General features: G+C 42.0%; 1 protein-coding gene across 2 annotated transcripts in view; it reads right to left on the bottom strand.

The window, feature by feature from the left end:
- Positions 1-12500, bottom strand: part of LOC136709267 (rho guanine nucleotide exchange factor 17-like) — a 98178-nt gene that overhangs the window by 17431 nt on the left and 68247 nt on the right. For both annotated transcript variants that reach the window (XM_066684390.1, XM_066684392.1), the window contains 2 exons: positions 3889-3966; positions 1032-1214 (listed from right to left, as the gene is read on the bottom strand). In XM_066684390.1, the coding sequence (XP_066540487.1) occupies positions 1032-1214; positions 3889-3966 (261 nt within the window). The remainder of the gene's footprint in view (positions 1-1031; positions 1215-3888; positions 3967-12500) is intronic.

The raw sequence follows: 12500 nt of genomic DNA, 5'->3' as shown, positions 1-12500 counted from the left end.
GTTAGTGGTTCATCTGATCTTTCAGGGCTTAAGACCAGCTCCTGTAAGTCCTAAGCAATACAAGTAAGAGTAAGAATCCAATTGGTGCATTTGACTATAACTGTATATGCCCTATTTCCGAAGAATTTGGGATGTAAATAAGCAAGGACTTCCCAGAAAAAAACATATAGCTGGCAGCATGTTGCTCCAAAACCCATATATATATATATATAGATATCATTCAGCATTAACGGTACCTTCGCAGATGTGCAAGTCGTCCATGCCATGTGCACCATCATGAATGCTGCCATTTAAATTATGACCTTGTAGGATGTTGCATTCATGATTTCCAAAGGGAATTTAAAATTTTTAATTGCTGGACCACAGGACACCTTTCCACTTCATCTCAGTCTATGTTAAATGAGCTGAGGCCCAGGGAAGATGGTAGCGATTCTGGTTTATTTAGTGTTTCTCCTTGGCGTGACAGGGTTTCTGAGCCTATGCAGTAAACTCCACTACAGAATCACATCTGTTTTTAACGTAGTGCCACCCGAGGGCCTGAAGATCAATACTGGATTTGGGCCTTCTTTTTTGAACATAGAGATTTCTCCAGATCCCCTGAACCTTTTAATGATTATGTACTGTACGTGAATGTACTGTTCCACTATTGGCCTGTGCAGTCTTTGACAGCGCCGTAAAACCCTGCTCATCTTTACTTCAGAAAAACACAGCCTGTTATATATATACAGAAATGGGTGTGTATGTGTCTATATATAGCTTGCTTTTAACCATTTCATGCATTTAAATGTGACATAGAACTAGTGTAAATAAACTAATAATGTTAATAGGAAATCACGCTCATGTGCTTCACAGAAATACTCAGGGATTCTCTGAAGACGAAGCAGGCATTGATGGTTCCCCATTGCATCATCCATGGTGTTAAGCAAGGGCATATATTTACTCCTGATTAATGATGTATCGTTTCCCAATACGAAGGACGGTAAACCCGAAGCTTTAGGTTCGAATTAGAGCTTTTGAAAGAGGACACTCACAGACTGGACGAGCAGCTGTCCGACGGTCTGGCGGTCGTGCCAGTCATTGACACAGATGAGCACCTGCTCAAGGAAGAGTTCGTGGTGCTCCAGGATTTCAGGGATTTGATAAAACATCTCATCCACCAGAGAGGGGTCACACAGAGGAGAGTTATCTGGCTGCTTCAAAGGCTTCATGTAACCCTGCAACAGGACAGCTCAGTTATAGACTTACACTTTAAGCCTTTAATTCAAATCATATCAGTTTCATAATCAAGAAGGAAACAAACCTGCAACAAGACACTTCAGTTACAACATAAACCCTCAATATTTAACAGACTTGGGGATATTTTCTTGGGTAATTCCTGCATAATTTCACAAACAAGGCCTCCAACTTATATTTATTCTTTCATTACTGTATTTCCATAAATGCATTTAGAGCCTGAGTGGTTTAATGTGAAAAACTCTGTACTTAATTAAGTCAGAATTGTTCACAGAAGTGGTAAATGCACCCAGATATCTTCAAAACTAAATGTATCTTAAAACTACACACAGACATGTATTAATTTATTGAATGGTTATAAACAATCCTGAGATATTAGTAGTTTTGAGAAACACCTTTTTAAATCCAATTAGACTCATAAGTAGCATCAAATGCAAAAAAGTAACATTTTTTTCCCAGTATTTCCAGAGGTCTACCATTATTTACCCATTAACACTCCATAGAAAACCCAGAGGAGATGTTCTGTAAAGAAATATCTACAAGGAAATACTTTACATCAAAAACACTCTGAATGACACTTAATTAGAAAACTAATTTAAAGATGAAAAACTAGTTTAAAGATGGAGATGGAACCCCCTTTATGTAACAATAAGAAAAGAGTTCTGACATAGTGTCTTATTAAAGGAAATGCCTCCTTCCTCTCTGGGGATTTACTGGGGCCCATCAGTGTCTGCCCTCATGGAGTGTACCGTTATACAGCTCTCACAGTATTCACACACCTCTAAAACATTTTCTAACACTTCAACTACTTAATACACCAGGTTTATAGCCGTTTAATTGAGTTAAAACATGCTAACACTTAAAAACATGCTAATACCTAAAAACTTGCTAATACTTAAAAACATGCTAATACCTAAAACATGCTAATACCTAAAAACATGCTAATACCTAAAACATGCTAATACCTAATAATAAATAAGACACAACAAACAAAATCAACATTTTAAGTGATAAATTAACACTGAATGTTAAACATTAACAATACTGATCAAAACACTGGCCAGTTGCTGTGTATGGGTTAATTTATGCACTAATTACTTGTAGGCACTGTGAATGACTGAGCCACATGACCTCTCTGAGTCACATGATCACCAGTGTTTATGTTTTTAAATGAACACAAAGGAAGAGCCTGGAGGGGGGGGGCACAGTTCTAATGGAGGCCATTTTACTGCCGCAGCATCTAGCAGTGGTCAGCAACACACACACACACACAAACAATTTCTTGCACAGTTGCCATGGAAACGTTCCACAGAACACACTCTCCGTAACACAAAACGTACAGAAAGTGCCTTACATGGCATTTCATTTTCTTTTCTTCTCTTTTATTTGCTTTGTTCCTCTGTTCTTTCTGTCATTCTATAATTTATTTCCTACTACCCTCCTCCTATCTTTCATCGTAGATTTATTCTTTTCATATTTCTTTCCTGAACTCCATTCATTCCTTCCTCTTTTCTGTCTGGTTTTTCCTTCTTCACTTCCTTAGAGGCTTTCATACGTTCCTTTAGTCTCATCTTTTTTTCCTTATATTTCCTCTTTGCCTCTTTTCTCCTTTTTCCTCATTTACATTTCCTTCTTCGCAATTTTCTTTCCTTCCTTTTCTTCTCTGGTGTTTGTTCCTCTGTTTCTGTTCTTACTTCTTTGCTGAATGTGTTACAACAGTGTCACCAAAACATTTATAATCATCTCTCATATTCATCCTATTTCTCAGTTATCGCACTCGTTTCTTTCTTAATCTCATTCTCTCTAGTGTTCTGTTCCTCTCTGAAAACTCTTCCTCTCTCTAGTCTTTTAATGCTGTTCCCTATGCTTTTGTCTTTTGTCTTAATTCCAGCCTCAACAACAGTAACGTTCTATTACAGAATAAAGGGTTCATACAATTTTTTTACTGTGGGCAACCACACACACACACAGACACACACACACACACACACACACACACACATAGAGGTCTGTATGTGACTGATTTAAGAGCTCTGTTATATGACAAAAAGTAAGGGTAGTATTTTGGTTATTTAGAAAAATCAGTCAATCAAATATCACTGAATCAACACTCAGAGCGAGTGAGAAAGGGGAGAGACAGGGAGAGAGAGAGACAGACAGAGAGAGAGAGAGACAGGGAGTGAGAGAGAGAGGCAGACAGAGAGAGAGAGAGAGAGAGAGAGAGAGGCAGACAGAGAGAGAGACAGGGAGAGAGAGAGGCAGACAGACAGAGAGAGAGAGGCAGACAGAGAGAGAGAGAGAGAGAGAGAGGCAGACAGAGAGAGAGAGAGAGCGAGAGAGAGAGAGAGACAGGGAGAGAGAGAGGCAGACAGACAGAGAGAGAGAGACAGGGAGAGAGAGAGAGAGAGACAGGGAGAGAGAGAGAGAGAGAGAGAGAGAGACAGGGTGAGACAGGCAGACAGACAGAGAGAGAGAGAGAGACAGGGAGTGAGAGAGAGAGAGAGAGAGAGAGAGAGAGAGAACCCAATTGTTTGAACACTAACTATATTTATATTCTAATGACACAGATGAGTATATTTTAAATGTGTGGAATTCCCTTGTATTTAAGTCTTAGATTTTATTTATTAATATTTAAAATGTTTTTGATGGCAGTACCTGGATAAGCGTCCGTAATGAATCCACATAAGACTGTTCTGTGTCCAGCAGAGTCATCATCACATGTCTTCTCATGTCCTACAGAGAAACAAAAGAGGGAGAGAGACATGAGAATCCACACACACACACACACACACACACACAAGTGCTGTGTTTCCCAGTCCTGCCTCTGTAGTATCCATCGTACCAAATATCTGTCATAATTTATCCACGTCATCTCAGAACGGGTTATTAATTAGCAATTATTTAGCCTTAATTTTTAATTACCCTCAAAATGTATCAGATTCCTAAAGTCAGAAGAAGAAATGTTAATTTATTAATCCCCTTGAGGAAATTGATTCGCTGTATTTAACCCACCCATGGCAGAGAATACACACACATACACACACACACACACAGGTGGCTGTGAGCGTACACACAACTGGAGCAGTGGGCTGCCAGCCAGCTCCAGAAGTCCACCCCCTCCATGTTTCATAAAAGATTCACAGTCAGAGGAAAGAAAGAACATTTCGAATATTCTGCACACGTTGACTTTTAGAAGACTGTAATAAATCGAGGTGGTGCTGCTACTGACTGACGAGCTCGTCCAAGAAAACCTTGTACTAGGGCAGAGAAGACAATCTACAGGATTTCTCTCTCTCTCTCTCACACACACACCCATGTACAGCCACATGTATACACCACACACACACACACTGCACAAAAACAAAAACATTTATTTCTATTAAAACGGCCTCATACTCTTACACAATCATAGATTTATACATCAAAATCACACACACACACAGTATTGAATGCGAATGAGCTTGTCTCTAATCAAAATAAGCATTTCCTGTTTACTCTGCCATATCTGAACACAGAGCCAAATATGTGGCTGCTTCCGAAAAACAAGGGAACGAAGAAACAGAGGGAGAGAGAGAGAGAGAGAGGGTGAGAGAGAGAGGGTGAGAGAGAGAGAGAGAGAGAGAGAGAGAGAGGGTGAGAGAGAGACACAGAGAGAGAGAGAGAGAGAGAGAGGGTGAGAGAGAGACACAGAGAGAGAGAGGGTGAGAGAGAGAGGGTGAGAGAGAGAGAGAGAGAGACAGAGAGAGAGACACAGAGAGAGAGAGAGAGAGAGAGAGAGAGAGACACAGAGAGAGAGAGAGAGAGAGAGAGAGAGAGAGAGAGAGAGACATTTAATTGGCATAGGCTGATATTTGTGTTAAAATATATTACTAGCACTGAATAAAGTTCACATTTTCTACTGAAAACACTTCCTTTCTCAAAACCTCTGAAACTCGTTAAACTTTGACACAACGTAAACAACTTACATCTGAAAAATGAACATAAAACGTTTGGTTCCGACTGCCTCAGTACGTTAGAATACACTGTGTATTTATATACCGTTGCTGTCCAAAGAAAAACACTCATCTCCAAAACAGTAAGTTTCCAGGGAAGTGGATTTAAAATAATTTCCCAGTCATTTTGGAGCATTTCTATTGGTCGACTCCTTGCAAAATTTTCACGCAATGTGAGAGACAGCTGCTGTGTTCAAATGATGCAGTAAACTCAAAATCAACAAAAATGGAGATTCATTTTATGTTCGACTGTGACGTCATGTTTTATATTTGTTCTTGGCAGTTTTTCTGTGTTGTTCATATAAATATATCACAGAAACCTATTCATTCATTATCTGTAACCCTTATCCAATTCAGGGTCGCGGTGGGTCAGGAGCCTACCCGGAATCTCTGGGCGCATGGCGGGAACACACCCTGGAGGGGGCGCCAGTCAACACACACTCACACCTACAGACACTTTTTGAGCCGCCAATCCACCTTAGAAACATATTGTGATCTAAACTTTGGTCGTATCGTCCAGCCCTGTATTTAATAAAATAATATTTAAAACAAATTAAAAACAGAAACGTTTAAAAAAGTGCAAATATCAGATTGTTCACTATATGTGCAAACGATACCCATTATAATTTGTGAATTCAGCTACATTCACCCAAATGCTACATTCTCTCACTCTCTCTCTCTTTCTCTCTCTCTCTCTTTCTCTGTTTCTCTCTCTCTTTCTCTCTGTTTCTTTCTCTTGCTGTTTCTTTCTCTCTCTCTCTCTCTCTCTCTGTTTCTCTCTCTCTTTCTCTGTTTCTTTCTCTTGCTGTTTCTTTCTCTCTCTCTCTCTCTCTCTCTCTCTCTCTCTCTCTCTTTCTCTCTCTCTCTCTCACACACACACACACACACACACACACTGAATAATCTCTAAGCAATGTTCAAAGAATGTGTCTTGGAGCTGTTGCACATAAGCCTAAGATCACCACACCCAAATCCGTGTGTCATCTAGAGAGGTGTGATCCATCACTGGGCTGTGGAGCAGTGGAACCCTCCTCTGGACTGAAGGAGCTTCATCCGGAATCTAGAACCAATAATTCAACATCAGCACCGGACCGCACTAACGTTTTTGTGGCTGAACACCATCAGACCCTCACAGCACTGTTCCTACATCTAGTTTAAGCACTACCCAGAAGCAAAGGCTGTTATGGCAACAGAGGAAGACAGACAAAATAAAAGTCTGATGAGCAGAACAGGTGTCTGCAAATCAATGATGTGTGTCGTGCACTTCTGTGTCAACTGTAACACAAAGCCCCTGCAGGGTTATTACTTTATTCCAAACACTGAGTGTAAACCTCTGAATGGCAGGGCGCACAGAGACAAACACGTTTGATTTGCCCTCAGGCTGTTTGTGCCTGTTTTACCTCAACCGTGGCCTAAATATAAAATGACAATAAAAACTGGGCCCAGGAGGCTTCGCAGGGGGCAGATATTGCCCCTGGCAGCCAGAATGAGTGTGAGTCTTATGTGGTGTGTGTGTGTGTGAGTCATGTGACCGATGTGCATTTCAGAGCTCGCCCAAAGACAGAGATAACTGTCTAACTGCTTAATGTCAAATGGTTTTTAAAAGCCCAAGATCTCCAATATCTCTCTATTCATATCCTACATCAGCATTATGTATGCATCTAAAAAACAGGTCTGTTGTGATTTTTAGGATCAGTATGTGGCAATAATATGACGATAAATCACTTCTACATTCTGTCTATTAACACCTAAGGCACCCAACCCCCAACTGCTCCCCGGGTGCCATGGCTAGGGCTGCCTACCGCTCCGGGCACGTGTGCTCACTGCCCCCTAGTGTTCACTAGTGTGTGTGTAAATGTGTGTTTCACTGCACGGATTGGGTTAAATGCAGAGAACAAATTCTTGTGTGCAATTCTAATAATCCACCCAAACAGCACCCTACCTCACCCCTGTGTTATTTTCCAGGGGCTACTGTTTATATTTTATTACCTCTTGCCTAACTTTTACGTGTAAATGTGTGGTTATTTCTATTCGATATGTCAAACCAGGTCTATCCAGTCATTAATGTCACTGGCCTATTCCTCAGAGCGATGGAGCTCAACGAAATACAGTGGAACCTCTACCTACGAATTGATCCGTTCCGTGACCCGGTTCGTAAATGGAAAAGTTCGTTTCTCGAGTCAATTTTCCCCATTTAAAATAATGGAAAAGCAATTAATGCGTTCCAGCCCCCACCCCGAGAGTCACCCTTTTTGCACTGATATATGTTTACAACACTCTCACATTAGTAAAAAAATACATGTAGCGTTACTAAAAATAAAAAAGAAATACGGTGGTGGGTGGCACGGTGGCGCAGCAGGTAGTGTCGCAGTCACACAGCTCCAGGGACCTGGAGGTTGTGGGTTCGATTCCGCTCTGGGTGACTGTCTGTGAGGAGTTCTCCCTGTGTCCGCGTGGGTTTTCTCCGGGTGCTCCGGTTTCCTCCCACGGTCCAAAAACACACGTTGGTAGGTAGATTGGCGACTTAAAAGTGTCCGTAGGTGTGAGTGTGTGAGTGAATGTGTGTGTGTCTGTGTTGCCCTGTGAAGGACTGGCGCCCCCTCCAGGGTGTATTCCCGCCTTGCGCCCAATGATTCCAGGTAGGCTCTGGACACACCGCAACCCTGAACTGGATAAGGGTTACAGATAATGAATGAATGAATAAATAAATACAGTGGAAACAGTAATAAAAAAGAAATAATAAAGTTTGAAGTGGTTACACATCGCTACCTTGAAGACGTGACGACTGGCTGGAGGAGTAACACAGGCACTGGCTGTATGACGGGAGGAGGGGGTGGGTGGAATAACGGAGAGTAGGTGGTGAATGTGGGGAGACGAAGCGTAGATACGGCTTAACTTAGCACGAATTTCCATGTCTGCTATTTACGCTAATGCTAAATCGCTAAAGCTACAATGTGCTAATCTTAAAAGCTCACTCAAGTCTGGGGGCGCTGGGTGACTCGCCTGTTGGGGTCAGTGGCCATTTTCAGCCGCCGGCTCGGAGAAGGCTCGGCTTCGTTTCTAGAGTCGTGGTTCGTTGGTGGAGGCAAAAAATATTCAAATGCCCGGTTCGTATCTTGGAAAGTTCGTTAGCTCATGGAGATGGTGTGTCCTGAGGTATGCTAATGTACATTTGACCATGTCTGTAGATGTCAACCACAGTTTGAGTCTAGTGTGTAATGATTTAGATGGAGGAATTTGTAATGGATGTAATTCCACTGGAACATTAGCCTCAAAAAAGCACTTATTTCTTAATTGTTCACATCTGTGTAACGGTATTTTTGATAAATATTAAATCACTAGGCCCAGGCCTGTAAGAAATCTTCATAATTCAATACAAATGGTGCTTAAACATCAACAGAAGTGGTAGATGTGCGTTATGCTTGGCTTATGTAACTTCAAGAGGTGCTTTGTGCACTTCCATTACTAATGCACACAATGGCCGATGTAATACATGGGCTGGAATTAAAGGAATCATATTATACAGAAGCGTATCCCAGATGGGATTCTGGGAAAGGGCAGGTCCCTCTGACCTGGAGGAGGGAAACTGGGGATATTTTTATTTCTCTTTAATGGCCTCAGATTTGCGGCGCCTCTTGTGTTGAAGCGTGTAAACACTGGACAGACAGCGAGAGATCAAGGAGGAGGAGAGAATGTACAATGGTCCTTTTTGAAGAGGGAGAGAAAGAATGAGGGAGGGAGGGAGGGATGGAAAGGAGTGAGGGAGGGAAAGGTGGCCTCTTGCTGAGCATCGGGAGGAAAAGGGGAAAAAAGAAAAGAAAATAGGAAGATGGAAAAATGCTTGAACAGATTCTGAGAACTAATTCCATCTGATTCTGTAAGAATTTACCCTAAAATAGGTGCAATTGTAAGTCATGTGGAAGCAAGTTATGGAAAAACTATAGTAAGCTGCGTCCTAAAGTCTGGGCTGCACTTCTCAGATGTTGCGTCACTAAAGGGTGCTCCAACGTGATGGATCTTTTGTATACAGCTGAGGAATGTAGCCTGCGTGCTGAGAGATTTGGAGGATGTATCCATTGGATCTTCTGATAACCCAAAGAGCACTAGGCACGAAAAAACAAAGAAAAAAAATACACTACACTTGGTGAAAATCAAAGCCCCAGAGTCTTGCAGTGTGGGGTGGATGCAGATTCTCGGGGGTGAAACACCACGTTAACCTCATACCTGAAAGACCTTACACCAATGAGAGACACCTCATGAAGGTAATCTGACTGGTAGAGACAATACCAACCAATAAAAACATGGTTAGCTTGGTTTGGGAGTTACGCTGGCTCCACAATATGAGTATTAATCAACAAAGGCACAAAACTGACTTGAATTATGAATTAGAAAATAATGAAAGTTAACTAATCCATTTGAATGAACAGGAAATTGAGAGTAATACGATTACGCAGGATTTCCAGCAATAAGTCACTGCTTGAAGGATTATACTCCAATGCTTAAGAGGTCGGAAAAGCCACAAGTAGAAATCAATATAAATACAAACCTTTTTCTAATCGCAGGAGGCACAGGAACCACAGAGTTCAGTGTCATCATGTAGATCAGAATGTAATGTTTTTATTCATTCATTCATAAGTCTGTTATCCAGTTCAGGGTCGCGGTGGGTCCAGAGCCTACCTGGAATCATTGGGTGCAAGGTGGGAATACACCCTGGAGGGGGCGCCAGTTCTTCACAGGGCAACACACACATTCACTCATTATTCACGGACACTTTTGAGTCACCAATCCACCTACCACCGTGTGTTTTTGGACTTTGCGAGGAAACCAGAGCACCCGGAGGAAACCCACGCAGACACAGAGAGAACACACCACACTCCTCATAGACAGTCACCTGGAGGAAACCCACGCAGACACAGGGAGAACACACAACACTCCTCACAGACAGTCACCCGGAGGAAACCCACGCGAACACAGGGAGAACACACCACACTCCTCACAGACAAATAAAATAGGCTTCCAGTTGCTGTAGACAATCTACGTCTGTCACAAGAAATAGTCAGATCCTCACACACCCACTGAATTAAATATAAAAGAAGGACCTGCTAAACTCCAGACTTCACACAGCCTGCCAGGAACAACTGGATTGGAAAAACTGATTTTACAGTCATCAGAGTTTGCCGTAAATATACTGAATTTAATAATGACTACTTGTTAACATATGGAATGTAAGTCAATTTGAAGTGTTTTAAAAAAACATTAAACATAAAGCAAGTGTTTTGTTCAGACTCTGTACCAAGCGATCCATGTTTTTTCCCCCCATTGAATCACACTGAAGCACTGGACACTGATCCAACTTACAACGTCCAAGTATTTGTCAAAAAAGACCAGGCAACACATTTAATACCTTTGACTCAGAAGAATAACAGTCCTCTGGTTCTGCTCTTGCTCTGTTAACCTGGGTTTGATTAGACAGTCTCACAAGAGGCCATTAATGTTCAGTTCACAAGATCAGAGCAATAATGAAATAATACATTCATAACACTCAGGATTTCATCAATAATCGGCAGGAAGTGACACCTACATCTGCTCAATCAACAGCCCAGAGTGACCCAGAAAAGATTCTACCAAACACCCAAATACTTTCAGTCACACACACACACTTCAATGCCGCATCAATTTTTCAATTAGAACCTGTTCTATTTTCTGTGTTGTATGGATGCATTAAAATCAGGCCGACCAATCAGAGCCCCGTTGTCATGGTAGCATACCTTCTGTAACTCCCGGTGTTGTTGTCTTTTCTGTAGACGATAACACCATTATTCTCCACCAAATAACAGAATACCACACCAAAAACCATCACTATCCAACAAGAAGAACTATCTCCACCAAACACAAAGCCAAGTATTATCCACTAAACACTCCAACAAACACCAACATTATCCACCAACCATCATTTACCATCAAACACAACAACCACCGCCATTTTCAGACAAACACCATCTTACTCCAACAAACACAGACATTATCCAACAACCATCATTCACCATCAAACACAACAACCACCGCCATTTTCAGACAAACACCATCTTACTCCAACAAACACCGACATTATCCAACAACCATCATTCACCATCAAACACAACAACCACCGCCATTTTCAGACAGACACCATCTTACTCCAACAAACACCGACATTATCCACCAACCACCATTCACCATCAAACACAACAACCACCGCCATTTTCAGACAAACACCATCTTACTCCAACAAACACCGACATTATCCACCAACCACCATTCACCATCAAACACAACAACCACCGCCATTTTCAGACAAACACCATCTTACTCCAACAAACACAGACATTATCCAACAACCATCATTCACCATCAAACACAACAACCACCGCCATTTTCAGACAAACACCATCTTACTCCAACAAACACCGACAATATCCACCAACCATCATTCACCATCAAACAACAACCACCACCATTTTCAGACAAACACCAATATTGTCTACCAACCATCATTCACCATCAAACACAACAACCACTGCCATTTTTAGACAAACACCATCTTACTCCAACAAACACCGACATTATCCACCAACCATCATTCACCATCAAACACAACAACCACCGCCATTTTCAGACAAACACCATCAGACTTACTCCAACAAACGCCGTCGCAAAACAAACAGCATCTTTAAATTAAACCAGTCTATCCAAACATCTCCAGCTTTCAGTCAGTTTCTTTGTATTGCAATGATTAAATTATCAATCGAGCAGTTTCCCTGCCAAGCGCTAGCACTGAACTCCAGTTGGACCCACTCCAGTCAGTCACCTCTAAGTGAAATTACACCAGATCATCCAGGCATCCGTGTGGAGCTCATGATAACAACCTCCAAATCTTCCGGTCACCAGTGGGACGCATTACTTAGCGCTGAAATCGCTGTTCTGTCATCAACCAGAAGCCCAGCACAGCTGGGAACTGCCCAGCACAGGAACCGAATGAGCTCAGAAGCACAGTGACCTCCCGACCTCTTTGGCTCATGATTTATCCTGTTCTGCACTTAGCAGGCAATGAGTGTGCAGCCTAAAGATCCAGAGGGATGTCGCCCATGGGTCCTGCCTGCTGGTTTGATAGGCTTTTGTTGGCATGAAGAGCTGGAGTCTGGTTCTCTTATAAAGGCCTGAGTAAGATTGCATTTCCTTCTAAAGCGTGCTCTGCTGGAGGCCTCTGGGATACGGAGTGATTCAGCAATGCTCAGA

This window comes from Hoplias malabaricus, chromosome 11 (genome assembly GCF_029633855.1).
Source record: "Hoplias malabaricus isolate fHopMal1 chromosome 11, fHopMal1.hap1, whole genome shotgun sequence".
NCBI classification, from domain to species: Eukaryota; Metazoa; Chordata; class Actinopteri; order Characiformes; family Erythrinidae; genus Hoplias; species Hoplias malabaricus.
Note: the sequence above shows the minus strand (reverse complement) of the source record. Positions and strands in the feature narration are given on the sequence as shown.